The following is a 19,040-nucleotide window of genomic DNA, read 5'->3' as shown; positions in this document are numbered from 1 at the left end:
TTCAGCAATATGTGAACCGTGAACTTCCTGATGTTCAGGCTGGTTTTAGAAAAGGCAGAGGAACCAGAGATCAAATTCCAACATCTGCTGGATCATGGAAAAAGCAAGAGAGTTCCAGAAAAACATCTACTTCTGCTTTATTGACTATGCCAAAGCCTTTGACTGTGTGGATCACAATAAACTGTGGAAAATTCTGAAAGAGATGGGAATACCAGACCACCTGACCTGCCTCCTGAGAAACCTACATGCAGGTCAGGAAGCATCAGTTAGAACTGGACATGGAACAACAGACTAGTTTCAAATAGGAAAAGGAGTATGTCAAGGCTGTATACTGTCACCCTGCTTATTTAGCTTATATGCAGAGTTACATCATGAGAAACGCTGGGCTGGAAGAAGCACAAGCTGGAATCAAGATTGCTGGGAGAAATATCAATAAACTCAGATATGCAGATGACACCACCCTTCTGGCAGAAAGTTAGGAAGAACTAAAGAGCCTCTTGATGAAAGTGAAAGAGGAGAGTGAAAAAGTTGGCTTAAAGTTCAACATTTAGAAAACTAAGATCATGGCATCTGGTCCCATCACTTCGTGGCATATAGATGGGGAAACAGTAGGAACAGTGGCTGACTTTATTTTTCTGCGCTCCAAAATCACTGCAGATGGTGATTACAGCCATGAAATTAAAAGATGCTTACTCCTTGGAAGGAAAGTTATGACCAACCTAGACAGCAAATTCAAAAGCAGAGACATTAATTTTCCTACAAAGGTCCATCTAGTCAAGGCTATGTTTTTCCAGTGGTCATGTATGGATGTGAGAGTTGGACTATAAAGAAAGCTGAGCACCGAAGAATTGATGCTTTTGAACTGTGGTGCTGCAGAAGACTCTTGAGAGTCCCTAGGACTGCAAGGAGATCCAACCAGTCCATCCTAAAGGAGATCCGTCCTGGGTGTTCATTGGAAGGACTGATGTTGAAACTGAAACTCCAGTACTTTGGCCACCTGATGCAGAGAGCTGACTCATTTGAAAAGATCCTGATGCTGGAAAAGATTGTGGGCAGGAGGAGAAGGGGATGACAGAGGATGAGATGGTTGGATGGCATCATCAACTTGATGGACATGGGTTTGGGTGGACTCCGGGAGTTGGTGATGGACAGGGAGGCCTGGCGTGCTGTGGTTCATGGGGTCGCAAAGAGTCGGACATGACTGAGTGACTGAACTGAACTGAACTATGTATCAGGAATTCTATTTGTGTTAGAGACTCACTAGTAAACCAGACAGACAAGGTCCCTGGCACAAAGATGTCCTGTTATAGTTTACTGGTGGGTGTGACAGCCTAAAATAAGCAAACCAGTGTGGAATATACTCTGAAGGAAAAAAGCAGGTGCTAGGATAGAGAACAATGGTGTGAAGTGGAGAATAAGGAAAGACTGCTTTAAAACAGGTGGTGAGGATGAGGAGGATTCAGTCATGTGAGGTGTGGAGGGACAAGAATTCCAGGCAGAGAAAAGTTTATACAAAAGCTTCTAGAGCAGTAAAGAGTGTGTCTAGAACTGAAAAGACAATGGAAGGTAGTGAATGAGCAGGGGAAAGGCATAAGGGGAGGTGAAGAGACAGGCAGAGGCCATTCACGCAGGGCTCTCTAAGGATAATGATACAGAGTTTGGAAAGCATATACACTCATTACATATTTGTTAGATGAATGAAAGTATTTTATTTTTCTTGAAAAAAAATCATCTTTGTTGTAAAAAATGCCCCTTTTCAATTCTTTTTTTTTTTTTTTTAGTCCCCCACCCCTCAATTCTTTTTTGGACATGAAGAAATGCTTCATGTTTCTTGTGACAGAAAGCTTGTACCAGATGTAGCAATAAAGGCTGAGAATCATCATTGCTCTTGTTTTTTCTATCTCCAGAAACAGCAAGGATCTCTGACGTTCTGAGAACTAGATCCAGATATGAAGAAGAAACATGAATCAATGAAAGAGACTGGTCTTTCATTCAATTTAAGCAAGAAAAAACAATGTCAGAAAAATTGTGAACAACTTTGAAATGGGTAAAAAAGATTATCTGATGTCCAAATAACCTTCTGGGTTATTTGTGCCTTTTGCTATCTTTGAGCTATTCTACAAAAATTAATCAGCAGAAAAATAATAGTAAACATGATTAGTATCTAAAGAAATAAAAATCAATTCTGTCAGTAGAGTTGTTAATTGACTATTCTCCTCCAGATATAGAGCAATTTAACATCTATTAGAAAACTGATTTCAGCATTTTGGACCTCCTATCTGTGTCTGTGTTTTTTGAATTCTTAGAACCAGCTGTAATATCTTACTAGTTCCTTCACTAATTAATGAGTTAAATAAAATCTTTGACACATGTTAATTTTATAAAATAAAATATATGAGATTCATGATTTTATCTTTCAATTCTGAAGGCTCCACAGAGACGCCATATTGATTTATCTGACAAAGCCAAGTAAAGTCAATTGTCAGAAAAGTGTTACTTTATGGGTGGTTTAAACCTGGATACATTTTTCCTTGGTTTCTACAGTGAATGCCAAGCAGCAATGAAACTTGAAAACTGCTAAATGTTGGTTTCTCTATTTTTGCCTCCTCTACTAATTTTGGCTCTATTTCTGTTTCTGTGCATGGTCATTAAGGTAATCCCTTTGTAGCAGCAGTGATTGAGAATTTGGTTTTATGATCTCATCATTTGGTGACTCCTATAAATGGATGATTGAAATCTATTCTCTGTTGGGTAAGAGAAGACAGAGAATCTGGTCTGTTGGTTTTGTGAGTTTATTTGTCTTAATGTCATTTTGAACCAAAATCAATGAAGAATTTTTCCTTCCTCTGGGAAGGAAAACAGTTCTTTATTTGTAGACTGAGTAGTTTTTTGTTTGTTGCTGTGTTTACTCTTCCCATGTCATTGAAATTGTAGAGATGAAGCTATATATTCTTTATGTGGTTGTGTGACTATGTGTCTGATCCAGAAAGCCATTTATCTTGCTTTGAGAGTGTGAAGTGTTTTCCTACTTCTGGAGGATATTCATAAATTATATGACCGTAAGACCACCATCCAGAGTGGGCCTTTCTCAGGGCACACTGCAGATTCAGGGTGTCCCCTACCCTGGCTCTGCCCCTGGTGGGAGCAACACAAAAGCCTCTCATTCCCAACTCTGGTTTCACCAGGACTTGGAGAGAAGAGTCCTGACCACAGGCCCACAATAAACTTTGCTTTGCCAATACACCAAAATACTTCTATTGTCTCTTAAATTAAAGGTGCTCTATTCTGATTGATTTAGAGAGATTAAGTACTTATATAAATTGAATATTCCTAAAATTCACAGATAGTAAGAAAATTTATCTTATAATATTTTAAATATGCTATGCTAAAAAAATATTCTTCTTACAATTTCAAGAATCAAAGTTCACACAGTTAAGGTAAATCTTTGGCAAATGAGACTAGCTTATTATTTTGGTTAATAAGTAAATCCAGCCATGCTCTTTATCTTATTTATCAGTGTTAAGTAGGCAAATGCATTTTATTTTGCCTGGGTTTGTTTTTTCCTAAATTATATAGATTAATTCATCAAAGAAGCTAATGCTATTTTTATACAATACTTAAGATTGTAAAAAATCTAAAATTGGGTTCAACGAAATTGAATCATTATTCTGACAAACTTTTAATTTCAATAGTAATTATGTTTGTAGAATGTCAGCTTGAAAAAATAATTTTCAAGATCTTTAAGTTATTTAAAATCTTAAAGTTATTAAGTTGGTTAATTAATGAACAATCATGGGAAACCTAGATGATTTCTAAGTAAGATAGAACACTGGATCACTGTTTACTAAACATAACTTTAAGCTAATGTACTTTGCCTATTATTTTGATATGTCATAGGGAGGATATACCTTTGGGTTGTGTTAATGAATATGTTTTCATTTTTGCTCCATTAAGAAGGTAAAAATGGGGATGTGTCTACTCTACAAAGCTGTATTTTGTGTGTATATGAACTTAGCTAGTCTGCTAAAATGCTTACATATGAGTTGTCAATTATCTATGTCCCCTAGTTTTCACTATGAGATAGACATTAGTTATTTTCTTAAATATTGGAGTAATAATGACAGACAAGTATAATTATACGTATTCTTTCATTTAAAAAAATTAAAGACATACAATATTCAAAACATTTGGTCTCGGGACCCTTTATATTCTCTTAAATTAAAATCCATTAAGGATCCTTGAGCTTTTATTTATGTGGCTTATGTCTATCAATGTTTACTGTGTTAGAAATTAAAACTAAGAAGTTAAAAGTATTTATTTGTTGGTTCATCTGGAAATAGCAATGATGAACTACTTCACGTTAATGTAAGTAATTTATTGTTTATGCATTTTATAATTAAAAACTCTCTTTAATGTTCAGCTTAAGAGAAGTCAGGTAGATTCTCTTATTTGCTTCAGTATTCAGTCTGATGAGATCATACATCTTCCAACATTGGAAAACTTGCTATTCACTCATGAGAGAAGGAAAATAAAAAAGTCAGATAAAGACTTAGTTTTATTATGAGGATAGTTTTAACCTTGCAGACCTGCTTAAAGAGTCTCAAGGACACTCTCGGATCTGCGGACCACTCTTAGTTCTAAAGTAAAGTGTCAGGTTGTTCCAAAACATTTTAAAAAAGCATAATAAAGGATAAAACTCTGAAAGTGACTTTGATTTGCCTTGGTTTATAATACCTATGTTTGAAATGAAGCTGATATATATATTAAAATTTTAGTAAGTTCACTCAGTTTTGATGAGCTTACTTCTTGGGTTTACTGACCAATGCTTTCCCTATGATATGTAGTGTTTTCTTTTTGTGTAATCTGCCTTTTTGTGCTTTTTGTTTACTTTATTTTGTCTTTGATTATTTAAGGAAATAAAAAAGCATAGCAAGCAGGTTCTCTATGCTTATTTTCAAATATTTTATTGTTGCTTTGAAAAATTAGGTAACCAAGAACTGTTTCTTAGATATCCATGATCTTAATCAAGGGCTCATTTTATTTGGACAACTCTTTTTGATTTTGCCTTCTAAAGATCAGGCCAAAATATAGAAAAAAAAATTGCAGAATATTTTTTAAGCCTAAAACTATGTTTGAAATTTCCTAGAGGGCTCCTAGAAAGTCATGAAGGTTTGTTCTTTTATCTTATAAAAAGAGACATTAGAAATAGGTTTGTCTGATGTTACCATTATAAGAATTTCATGGAAAGGAAATTACTGTTACATCTGAGAAGAGAGGCTCACTGTGTACTAGGTTAGATTCAGGCAGGTAAAATGTCATTAATATAATATTTCAGAAATTATATGCTTTATGGAAAGTGTCTGTCTGGAGATTTGACAATGCTTATACTGTCAATGATGTGTTTTCACCTTCAGGGAAAACACTGACCAAAATTTTTTATGAAATTGTTACATACTGTATCCAAATACAGAGTCTTACTTTAATATCTTTTAACATCTATTTCCTAAGGAAAGTTCCTGTTTCACTTTGATGCTGGTGTAAAGGCACTGCTGTAAGCTATAGTAAATAGTCTGTGTCTAAACAAAGACAGATCCAGAGCACTAGGAAAAAGGACCTTCATAGGAATTTTGAACAATTGATGCTTCAAAGAATAGTCTCTAGGGTATAGACCTCTGAGGTGATACAGCTTAGGTCACTTTTATACAGTACCACTAGACTGAGTCAGGAAACCCAGGACTCTCTGGAATGGAAGCAGAAGGTGTTAAGAAAGCAGACTGCTAAGCCAAGATCTTGCAGAACAAGAAACATAGGAATAAATGAAATAAGGGAGATGAAAGAATATTTTAACAAATTGTTTGTTTGGAATACTGTTGATTAGTTTTAATATTCTACTGCTATATGGCTCTAGGAGCCATGCTCAAGGTGACCTATATGATTAATTAACACCTTTGGTGCTTAATAATCAGGGCAAACCTATGAGACCAGCCCTTTTTTCTGATCATGTGAGGTGAGGGAGACACTGTTAGGAAGAACTCAAAGTGAAAGTCGCTCAGTCATGTCCGATTCTTTGCGACCCCATGGACAATATAGTCCATGGAATTCTCCAGGCCAGAATACTGGAGTGGGCAGCCTTTCCCTTCTCCAGGGGATCTTCCCAACCCAGGGATCAAACCCAGGTCTCCCACATTGCAGGCGGATTCTTTACCAGATGAGCCACAAGGGAAGCCCTAGGAAGAATTAAGAGACTTTGAAATAAGAAGAAACAATTACTGGGTGTTCAATCTAGGGTACCCTTAATGGTTATCTATACCTTTCATCATGGCATCTGGTCCCATCAGTTCTTGGGAAATAGATGGGGAAACAGTGGAAACAGTGTCAGACTTTATTTTTTTGGGCTCCAAAATCACTGAAGATGGTGATTGCAGCCATGAAATTAAAAGACGCTTACTCCATGGAAGGAAGGTTATGACTAACCTAGATAGCATATTCAAAAGCAGAGACTTTACTCTGCCAGCAAAGGTCCATTTAGTCAAGGCTATGGTTTTTCCAGTGGTCATGTATGGATGTGAGAGTTGGACTGTGAAGAAAGCTGAGCACCGAAGAATTGATGCTTTTGAACTGTGGTGTTGGAGAAGACTTGAGAGTCCCTTGGACTGCAAGGAGATCCAACCAGTCCATTCTAAAGGCGATCAGTATTGGGTGTTCTTTGGAAGGAATGATGCTAAAGGTGAAACTCCAGTACTTTGGCCACCTCATGCGAAGAGTTGACTCATTGGAAAAGACTCTGACGCTGAGAGGGATTGGCGGCAGGAGGAGAAGGGGACGACAGAGGATGAGATGGCTGGATGGCATCACCTACTCGATGGGGGTGAGTCTGAGTGAACTCCGGGAGATGGTGATGGACAGGGAGGCCTGGCGTGCTGCAATTCATGGGGTCGCAGAGAGTTGGACATGACTGAGTGACTGAACTGAACTGAACTGAACTGATACCTTTCATTGTCTTTGAGCTATTTTACAATTCTGTAGGTGGTGGAGAATTTATAGTAATGCATAAAATTCCTTAGTTTTTAGGGCAAAAAGCAGATACATGAAAAATGAAAACTTTTTGAAAAGGCTTTGTGGAGGAAGAGGTGGGACTGGGGAGGGATTTTAAAGGAAGCAACTGTGAAGAGTCATTTTTCCTTGGCTGAGAAGAGGTTCGAGGTCTGTGGGTCCCACATGCGGCAGGGGCCCCTTCCCTCTGCTCTAAGGCTTCCAGCCTCCCACTTGATCTCAGTGCTGTTAGTATGGTCCCCAAACAGCAAAGACCTGAGATATATAGTAACATGACAAGGACACTCTAGATGTATGCTGTGAAGACTGGTGACCAGATGTGTATCTCCTTGGTGTCCTGCTGCCTCTCAAGCCCCTGCCCGTTCTTAGGTATAATTCCTGGAGGCAATTAATTTTGTAGTGGCTTAAGTAAATTTCCTGCCAATTACATAGTATTGGTGCTCATAGTAGAATTTAAGTTTAAACAAGTAAATACATTTCTTGCATACCTGAGTTTCTATACTTAAAATTCATGTCTGCTACATAATGCTTCTGGATCTTTCTTTGACTTACTTTCCTGTGTTTTCAGTGACTGATTTTCAGACTCAGCCCTTGGGTAAAACAGATGTTCTCTCTCTTATACTTTTCTTTCTTTCTGCTACTAAAGTACATGGGAATTCTTTTGAGGACTAGAATTTGCAGGCTGGCAGGAGTTTGCTGCATTGATACTTTATCTCTTTCTTCCTGGTTCTTCTCTCATCTCATTCCCCCCTCGAGGAGGTAGGAAGGACAATTATTAGCTCCTGGTGGCTCAGATGGTAAATAGTTAGCCTCCAATGCAGGAGCCCTGGGTTCAAATCCCAGGTCAGGAAGATCCCCTGGAGGAATGGCAATCCACTCTAATATTCTTGCCTAGAGAATTCCACAGACAGAGGAGCCTGGCAAGCTACAGTCCATAGGGTCACAAACATTCAAACACGACTGATAACACTATGGAGTACTCTGGGATGCCAAGTTCTTAAAATAGCCTGCTTAGTAAATTAAAGGATTATTGTAAGTATCTTACTACACAGAGAGTAAAATAAAGAAAACCAATATGCTTTACTATATTGGCTGTTTACCTGTGAGCAAATCCCTAGGATAAATGACATCTTTGTTAGCACTAATAAAGAAGGTTAAGATTGAGTGTTCTGTTCTTACCATAACTGAGCCATAACTGCCAAGCCTATGTTAATTAAAAGCTTGCTGCCTCTTCAGAAGTCCTGGAAAAACAAACTTTCGGTCTGCCAAATGGTTACTGTCCCATTATTAAGTTCATTAGCAACCAAGAAAACTTTTACATGAAACACTCTAGAAATAATAAACATAACACTTAAGTACTCTTAACCTCAGGGTCTGCTCTTATGATGCTCAGAGCCCCTCAGGTAGCTTGATGGTAATGCAAAATATTTTTTTACAGCTTTGCGACAATGTAGGCCTTAGCCCCTAGGTTTTGTGATCTTGGGAGAAAATGGCAGCAATCTGCTCAAGACCTCCAGGAGACTTTGAGGGAAGACTATCCCAGCAATCTGTCTGCTGTGTGGAGAATACCTATTAATATCTATACTTTAACACCTTCACTGCTGGATTTAATTTGAGATGGTAAGCTGTCTGACCTATTGTACTGTATCCCTTTTAGAATGCTCAGGAATTTCTGAACCCCTGTGGATTTCCAGCTTCGTGGGGGTCTCCTTATGGATATAAGATGTCTACCAGACCACTATTAATCAAGCTTGTTTCAAGAACCCCATTTTTTTCATACCTTTTCCCCCATGGACACACCCCCTGATGTGATGATGACATCAGCACGACTGATACCCTCATTCAAGGCATTGAGTAAGTCATCTGGGCTGGAAAAAAAAAAAGACAAACAAATTAACACACAAGGAAAGATTCTTATATATAGTGCCTGCTGAAAACTAAACCGCCTATTCAGTGAGTAGGCATTAACGTGAGCACAGCACTAAATTCTGTATGAAGTGGGAATCAAAAAGGTCTCTATGCAGTAGGAGCATAACTTGTGAAGAAAGAAACTTGTAAGTGCAGAAGTAGTGGTCACTGGTACTTTCATGGGCTTTTTGCTCTATATAACAAGGCGGTATAAAGAGCGGACACAGTAAAGTGTAAGTAGGCTGTCTCACCCTCCCAGTTTGCCTAGGAATATCCCGGATTTGGTTTCATGTAACATGAAAGTTACATGTTCTAGGAAATTTCAGGCATACCAGGAAAATTGATCACTCTAGGTGCTAGAGACTTAGGACCCTTTAGAGGGAATATGACTTAATTTGGTTAGGTCTTAAGGAATGGGCTGATTTTTAAGTACAGCATCATTTTGTATTTTATCCAGGAGTGACAGAGGTAAGAAAAGAAACCTGAGATCGACCCAAGAGGCTCCACAAGAGACAAAGCTGGGAGGTGTACAGCACGGAGATTAAGAGTGTGAGCTCTGAACTTGGACTGCCTGAGTTTAAATCCTGGTGCTACGACCTGGGAGATGTAGAACTCTGGAAAAGTGATAAGTTGCTTAACCATTCTTTGCCTTGGTTTTCCATCTATAAAGTGGGGATACTATAAGGTTGTTATGCAGATTAAGTAACAGTACATATAAGTTTATGGAATAAAACCTGGTACAAAACAAGTTTTCAAGGAAGTTTGGTTGTTGTTGTTGTTGATATTACTGGAAGTACTGAGAGAAGTTATCATACAAACATATCCAGCAACCTGGCAGAGTTCAACTTTAGCATATTTGGCAGTTTTTATTTAGGAGAATATCAATGACTAACACAGAAGAATATCATAGATTGGACCTCAAATACATTCATAGAACTATATTTGAAAAGTCCAAATGGCTCAATAACCCAGGCCTGGTTTCAGCCTAAATAGTTCCATTTACTATTAGGCTCTCTTACTGAATCTAGATAGAACTCTCCTGCACCCCAAGCACTGGTCTGTCCATGGGTATACTGGAGGTTGCTTGGCTTTGGTGAATGAACTCCCAAGAAGACAAAACAATAGTAAAAGTTGAAAAATGGCTGACACGAAGTTCAATCTATAACACAGAGATCCTTTGAATTCATCCAGTTAATTGCTTATGCAGCAAAAAATACCCAGGCATTTAATGAAGGAAGGATTTATGTGTAAACATTAAAAAAAATTAATAAAACTTTAAAAAAAAATCCCTGAAATGGATTTTGAAGTTAATTTGGTTAGGTGAACATCTTGGAAGAAATATATTCAAAATGGGTGTATTTAAATTATTCTTGGACTGTGTATTTTGAACAGATTTTTCATCAATCTTTTTCATTTTGCTTTAAGGAAAAAAAGCAAATTGTCCTCTGTATTGAAATACTATAAGATACGAATGTGATGGATTCTTGATTACTGTATGCCCAGCCCTCTGGTCCCTTTGCCTTGCTGGACCATTAAGTTGAGCCAAATGGTTGGCCTATGGAGAAAATGGTAAAGCATTACAAGCACAGGGTGATGTGGAATGTGGTTTAGGTGAATGGTCAGTGACTATTATCAACACATAATAGCATTTTGTGCTAGTATAAAGAGACATTAGCTAATTCCACCAATTTTACAGTACTTCATTCATAGCATGTTGACTCTACAGGGTTGTAAAGTCACTGGAAACAAAGTAGCAGTGACATACACAATGACATCTTTGTATATGGATCAAGTTCCTGGGACAGGCTAGCTGATGACTGCAAATAAACATACTTTTCCATGATTTGTTTCCTTATTTATTGTTTTCATATTGTCTGGGAAAGATTTTTTCCTATTTTTGTAAAACTGAAGAGTCATCAACTTTCCACAGGAAATTTTCTAATTTGCAGAAATAAACTAAAAGGACTTTTATACCAAGCAAGTCCTTACTGTAATTTATGATGTTTCAAAGAATACGCTCAATGCTGCTTTCTACTCTGAGGCTGGTGGATTCACAAAATCACTGAATCTTAAAGTCGGAAAGGTCTTTGGGGGTCACTGTGTCCAGTAGCACAGCTCTGAGCACTCTGGGGCTGGTGCTTCTCTGTCTTCCTCTGCCTACCTCTTTAACTCTGCCTTCACTGTGTAGATCTGTAAGAGATCATGGCTTAGAGGGATAGGCAGCAAAGTGTGGCAATTGTCAGAGGATCTGTACCTTTCTTTATATAGCATGATATAACTCCACTTGTTATTTCACAATAAATCTCTGAGGTAGATTGAACAGGTATGAATTATCCCTAGTTCACAGGAAAGGAGAATGCTATTCAGAGTGGCAAAGTGGCATATTAAAGGCTAGGTGGAGCAGTATGGGGCAGAGCTAGGATTAGAACCTCTGCTTCCTTGTCAAGTGCCTAAGTAGAGTAATTGTCTAGTTTTTTTCAGCCATATGACATGTCATAAAAGGAAAGTTCTCAGCAGAATGGACGACTGTGCAAAAGCATCAAACAGAGGACGCTAAGGCAGCAGGTGAGGATCTGTCTGGGATGACAAGAAAAGTGCGTGTGTGGACATGTTAGTACACTTCTGGGGAACTGAATTCTGAATCCTATATTCAGATGAAAACTAAGTTAAGATTTGATTAAACGGAACTTAGGACTGCTTACAAGTCATAAATTTGCTCTCTTTTTTGTGAGTCATAATATATTCTAAATGATGAAATATTTCTAACACAAAATAATAGTGTAACACCCATGTATCCATCTCTCAAATCTGACAAACGCTGATATTTTCCTGTATTTATTTTTTATTCACTCACCTCAACCTTTTCACTTTTAAAAAATAAAAATTGCGTTTGCTTTCTAAGATTGAGATTACTCTGAATAATGATAAAAAATAGGTAGCAAAGATTATAATCATGGATATTACAGTAGGCTAAAAATAATTCATGATTTTGTGTTTTGTTAAACAGAGAGCATAGCATATTAATTTTCTTAAAGAGAGGAGAGTAAAATGAAAACACAATATGGCCTTATATGTCTTATATTTGACATTATTTCCATATATAAGATCAGTTGATAGTTAAGAAATAAAATTGACAGTAATTCTCACATTTTCAAAGAACAACACACTCTCACACTTATGTGTTAGTTTTACAATTATACGATGTAGGCAGGACAAGAGAGGTCAATGAAATTCACAAAGGCAGTGACAGATTCAAGGTCACCTACATTCATTTTACTATTCTTTTAAACTCTAGTAGTTATTCACATTGTGAAAGACACTTTGATCTATTATTTTAGAAAAATAGCTATTTATCACTGTTATCTAAGAATATATATCTAATTTGTGTATGCCAAATAGTGATGATCAATATCCAATAAACTGTACTTTTTACATTTGAAATATAGTCTCACCATTGCTGCTGGAAGGGATATGGAATTAAGCAGATTAAACTTTACATATATATATATAGCAGTTGCTTCCCTTTCCTCAAAGAGCAGCAGGTCTTAAAGGGATACTGTGATATCATTTAATTCTTAATTCATTAAAAACTGCAGTATTAATTAGGAGAGTGATTAACCATTTTTAAAGATATATCTAATACTAGTATTAATCTTGATTTACTAACACTTTCCACTCTCACTTGAAATAAGTTATCTACCCACGGTTCTTTGAGAGTATCGATATTACATAAAAACATCTAAAAGCAATGATTCAGTGCTAAATGCTAAAAATTTAAATGCTCAGTGACAGAAAACAGAAGTGGTAATTGAAGGCTTGAGTGTGTAGGGCCTAGAATCAAGTTGTCTCTACCACTGAGATCACTTTGAAAAATGAACATCATTTTTTTCGGGTCTCATTGTCCTTACTTTTAAAATGAAAATTTGGACTAGGTCCTTTCCATGTCTAACATTCACTGATTTAAAGCACTAGAAACTGATTGCGATCTAGTTTAAGACTGACAAAAGAGTATAAACCTAAGAATGTAAATAAATTTCAAGGATAAAAAGAAAATCTTACAAACTGTCAGACAGATTAGATTTACTAACAAAGAAAAAAAGAATATTGGCTTTGGATTTCTTACTTACAACACTAAAAACTATAAAACAGTAGATTAACATCAATGTACTCTGAGAAAAAAGGCTTGCAACACCCAAATCCTATACCCAGTCAGACACTCTTCATCTATCAGTATAGAAGAATATAAAAGAACTAAACAGAAATGCAAAAGTTTATATAATAAACCAATAAGTAATGTTACCAAAAAATGACTTTAAATGAAAAAAATTTAACCAGATCAGAGGTCTCAAGATAGGGGAAGATGAAGAGTAGAGAAAACACTAGTAAAACACACACACACATACCCACAAGCCTTTAGAAAATATATAACTAAATCTAAATGAATAACAATCAAACTGGGAAATTATAATATATACGCTAAACATGGATTCCTCAGAAGTTGTAGAGATGTATGCTACAAAAGAAAACTTAGTCTAGATTTAAAAGCATTATTTCAGCAATGCCTAAAAGTGGGGGGAGTAGAAGTAGCTGGGAGAAGTAAAAGTATTCTCAAAGTCTCAGTGATGTAGGAGGTGCAGGGAGGAAACGGGAAGGCTGTGCAGGAGGGGTATAGTGAGCACCTTTTAAAAATATAACAGTGGAGAAATAAATATTTGATTATTAGTATCAGAATTTGGAAGGAAAGTATGAGGGGGATGGTAGAGTACCCCATACTTTCCAAAATAATGAGCGAAGGGGAACAAATAGCACCTGGATTAAACCAACAACAGAGAAAAGGACAAGGATAACACAAGTTCTATTAATAGTAAAAATAATGTAAGATGGAAGGAAAAATATCAAGGGAATATTTATAGCAATCTTCATGGTAAAGCAAAATGAACTACAAGCTAGGATCAGGGTTACAGTAACTTAAGGCAAATGCAAGATTTAGTTTTTTAAAGCTCAAATCCCATTTGGATCTTATTTATAAGTGATACACTTAAAAGATATGAAAGAATAAAAATAAAAGCTATGGTAAAAGGCACCAAGCTAATGTAAACATGCAAAAAATCAGGAATGGCATTTTGATGTAAAAGTGGAGTTTAAAGTCAAAAGAACTAAACAGAATAAAGAGAGGAAACAAGTTGTGATGAAAGGCAAATTTATAAAGCTGATACAATAATATATGTCTGTCTCACAAGACATAGTCTAATTTTATCTAGGCTTCTTGATTGTCCTGCCAACTCCTTGCACATTGTAGGCACTCAATAAATGAACTGAATGAATCCTGACATCAATTTAATCTCTCCACTGTAGCTTTGGGAATGAACAGTGTACAATATTTATAACTAGAATGATAATCTGGGCAAATAATATTATCTGTGGATGGAAGAGAAGATACTACTTAACATTTATATAATCATAAATAGTATTTCCTTTGAAAGGCTGTCATGTAGATGAGGGAGTTAATTTATTTGGTGTTGCTCATGAGGGCAGAATTAGTACTAATAGCTGAAAGAAACAGGGATAAAGACTTTGGCTTAGTGTAATAAAAAGAAAAAAATTCCTGCCATAACAGCTATCCAAGAATAAATGTGCTATCTCATGAGGCAAATAATATCTTTCTCAGTAAAAGTATCAAATAAAAACTTCATGGCCAGCTGTTAGAAATTTTCTACTGAGTAAAAGAACAGTTAATACCTATATTTCTCACACTATTCCAAAAAACTGAGATGCAAGGAATGATTCTGAACTTATATACAAGGTCAGCATCATCTGATAGCAAAATAGTCAAAGATATCACAAAAAAGATAATAGGCCAAAATCACTGATGAACATAGACACATAACTCCTCAATGATATATAAGCAAACAGAATTCAACAATATACATCATGATCAAGTAGGATTTATTTCAGGGAGAAAAGGATGGTCTAATATCCACAAATTAATACAATATACCACATTAAGAAGAAGAATAAAAATCATATGATCATCTCAATAGATGTAGAAAAAGCTTCTGGCAAAATGCAATATCCACATACAATAAAAACTCTCAATAAAATGGGTAGAGGCTATGTACCTCAATATAATAAAGACCATGTATGACAGACTTACTGTCAACATCATACTCAATGGTGGAAAGCTAAAAGCACTTTGAAGATCAGGAACGAAACAAGGATGTCCACTCTCACCACTTTAATTCAACATAGCGTTGAACACCCTAGCTGCGGCAATCAGACGAGAGAAAGAAATAAAAAGAATCCAAACTGGAAAAGAAAAACTGTCACTGTTTGCAAATGATGTGATAACTATACACAGAAAATCCTAAAGATGTCAGCCCAAAAAACCTATTAGAACTAATAAATGAATTCAGTAAAGTTGCAGGATACAAAGTTAATATATATAAGTCTGTTGTGTTTCTATACACTAGCAACAAACAATCAGAAAGAGAAATTAAGAAAATAATCCCATTTATAGTTGCATCAAAAAGAATAGAATACTTAGCAATAAACCTAAGGAGGTGAAAGACCTGTCCTTGGAAAACTATAAAACACTGTTGAAAGAAACTGAAGAGGAGACAAGCAGAAGGATACACCAACTGTGTTCAAGGACTGGAGAATTGATATTGTTAAAATTACTGTATTACCCAAGGCAATCTACAGATTTCACATAATTCCTATCAAAATAACAATGGCATTTTTCACAGAACTAGAATAAATACTTTAAAAATTTGTATGAAAACACAAAAGGCCATGAATAGCCAAAACAATCTTGAGAAAGAAGAACAAAGTTGGAGGTATCACGCACCCTAATTTCAAACCATACTAAAACTATAGCAATCAAAACCGTATGGTGCTGGCACAAAAACAGACCCACAGATCAATGGAACAACACAGGGAGCCCAGAAACAAACCCACAAACTTATGGTCAATTAATCTACGACAAAGGAGGCAAGAATATACAATGAAGAAAAGATAGTCTCTTCAACGAATGGTGTTGGGAAAACTGGACAGCTATCTGCAGAAGAATCAAACTTGTCCAATTTCTTACACCATATACAAAAATAAAGATGGGTTAAAAACCTAAGTGTAAGTCCAGAAACTGTAAAACTTCTAGAAGAAAACATGGGTAGTATGTTCTTTTACATTGGTTTCAGCAATATGTTTTTTAAAATAATTCTGCTCAGGCAAGTGAAACAAAAAACAAAAATAAACAAAGGGGACTATATCAAACTAAAAAGCTTTTGCACAAAGAAGGAAACTATCAACAAAATGAAGAGGCAGACTATTGCATGGGAGAAAATGTTTGCAAAATGATACGACCAACAAGGGGTTAACAGCCAATATGCACAAACAGCTCATACAACTCAGTATCTAAAAAACCCCAAATAACCTGATTTAAAAATGGCAGATGACCTGCAGAGATATTTTCCCAAAGAAGACATTTAGACGGCCAACAGGCACATGAAAAGAAGCTCAGGCTAACTAATTGTCACAGCATTGGAAGTCAAAACCACAATGAGGTATCAACTCACATCTGTCAGAATGGCTATTATAAAAAAGACAATGGTTATCATAAAAAAATAACAAGTGTTGGCAAGAATATGGCGAAAAGGGGGCTCTTCTGCAGTGCTAGTGGGCTGTAAATTGGTGCAGCCACTATGGAAGACATTTTGGAGGTTTCTTAAAAAATTAAAAATACAACTACCATATGATCCACCAATTCCACTTCAGTGTATATTTCCAAAGAAAACAAAACAAATATTTTGAAAATATATATGTACCGCTACGTTCACTGTAGCACTATCCACAATAGTGAAGATGGTAACTAACATGTGGTGATCATTTTGTAATGTACAGAAATATTGAGTCACTATGTTGTATACTAGGAACTAACAGAGTGTTGTAGATCAATTACAGCTCAATAAACCAACCAACTAACCCATGAAAAAAGAGGTCAGACTTGTGATTACCAGAGGCAGGTGGTAAGGGGGGAGAGGGATTGGATAAGGCAATGGAAAGGTACCAAGTTCCAGTTAAAAGATAAATAAGTACTAGGGATGTAATGTTCAACATGATTAATTAACATTGCTGTATGTTATATATGCAAGTTGTTAAGAGAGTAACTCCTTAGACCTCTCATCACAAGAAAAAAATTTTTTCATTTTGTATCTGCACAAGATGATGGTCACTAAATTTACTGTGGCAATTATTTCATGATATATGTAAGTCAAAAGATTTTTTTTTCATTTTTTATTGGAGTAGATTTACAATGTTGTGGTAGTTTTAGTGGTACAGTAAAATGACTGTTACATAACTCATAAATTCACTCTATTTTAGATTCTCTTCCCATAAAGATTACAGAGTTTTGAGTAGGCTTCCCTGTGCTATACAGTAGGTCCTTGTAGTTAACTATTTTATATGTAGTAGCCTTATAGATCAATTCCAATCTCCCAGTTTATCCCTCCTCCCCTTTCCCCCTTATACCTAAAAGCTTGTTTTCTACATTTGTGACTCTGTTTCTATTTTGTAAGTAAGTTCCCTGTTTTCTAAGATTCCATATATAAGCAATATCACACGATATTTCTCTTTCCCTGTCTGACTTACTTCACTCAGCATGACAATTTCTAGGTCTATCCATGGTGTTGCAAATGACATTATTTCATTCTTTTTCATGGCTGAGTAATATTTCATTATATATATATATGTGTGTGTGTGTGTGTGTATCTCCCACATTTCTTTATCCATTCCTCTGTTAATGGACATTTAGGTTGCTTCTATGTCCTGGCTATTGTAAACAGTGTTGTGATGAACTATTTACAATAGTGCATGTATCACCTCATACTGGTCAGAATGGCATCATCAAAAAATCTACAAACAATAAACGCTGGAGAGGGTGTGGAGAAAAGGGAATCCTCTTACCCTGTTGGTGGGAATGCAAATTGGTAAATCATTATGGAGAACAGTAAGGAGGTTTCTTATAAAACTAAACATAGACCTATCATAAGTCAAATGATTATACTGTACACCTTAAAATTATACAGTGCTGTATGTCAGTTATATCTCAATAAAACTGGAAAAAATTGTATCTGTCTTAACTTACTATAATCCTGATTCTGGCATAATTTTTTTTTTTTTTGCTTTACCATGTAGTCTACTGCAAAATCAAAACAAAGACAGAACCTTTACCCAAGATTAGATTTTATGGATTTCAGACAGAGTATTCAGAATGCAAATGCAGTTTTATTTTAAAATATTTAATATAAACACACAGATGGACAACAACTGCTAATTAGTTTCTTGTTTCATCTGTTATGCCAACTGTGAGCTGCATCATTCTAAGAAGAGTGAAGATGACGGTAGGAGGGTGAGAAAAAATTCTAGGATTTGGAGATGAAAAAATAACGGCTGTTGATCATACAGAGATCACAAAAAAGGTAAAGAGAAACTAATCATATACTAATTTCTTCAGAAGTCAAGGAAGGATAAATTCCTGAATAATGAATATGTCCTGGGTGTCTATTTCAGGTACAGGATCAAACTGTATATTCATATAGTCATCATTTAGTTCTCCTTCATTCCCACTGGGTTTTTAAGTACTATGGAATTATATAAAAATAGAACAAAGTATGGTCACCATCTTTAGGTTTACAAATCAGTGCAGAAAACATATGAAAAAATTTAGAAAATGAATAAAAGGAGCAATTAAATTAACATTGATTGATTGAATTTAAATACATTAATTAAAATGAAAATACAAATGAAAAGAAATGTTACAAATGTTGAGTAGAAGAGAATGATCAGAAGTGGCCTGGAATAATTAGGAAAGGCTTTCTGGACATATTGCTTTTTATGAGGGCCAGGTCATAAGAGAAAAAATTTCTAAAATTACAATAGTACCTAGAGGTAATTCTCGGAAGAAACGGTCATGTCAACCGTAACAGCAACTCTTAAGGATTAAAAAAGGCAAATGCAGTAGCCATGAAGAAGTCTATCATTAAGAGTAGGGAGACTCTTTTGTTAATACCATAACGTTTGTT

At 35.9% G+C, this 19,040-nt stretch overlaps 1 protein-coding gene across 19 annotated transcripts in view; it reads right to left on the bottom strand.

Moving 5' to 3' along the window:
• The window catches only part of GPHN (gephyrin), a 563,152-nt gene that overhangs the window by 21,524 nt on the left and 522,588 nt on the right, over nt 1–19,040 (bottom strand). For all 19 annotated transcript variants that reach the window (XM_060418186.1, XM_060418187.1, XM_060418188.1 and 16 more), the window contains one exon: nt 8,834–8,921. In XM_060418186.1, coding sequence (XP_060274169.1) covers nt 8,834–8,921 — 88 coding nt within the window. The remainder of the gene's footprint in view (nt 1–8,833; nt 8,922–19,040) is intronic.

The sequence above is a fragment of the Ovis aries genome, chromosome 7 (genome assembly GCF_016772045.2).
Source record: "Ovis aries strain OAR_USU_Benz2616 breed Rambouillet chromosome 7, ARS-UI_Ramb_v3.0, whole genome shotgun sequence".
Taxonomy (NCBI): domain Eukaryota; kingdom Metazoa; phylum Chordata; class Mammalia; order Artiodactyla; family Bovidae; genus Ovis; species Ovis aries.
This window is presented reverse-complemented; position numbering and strand designations above follow the sequence as displayed.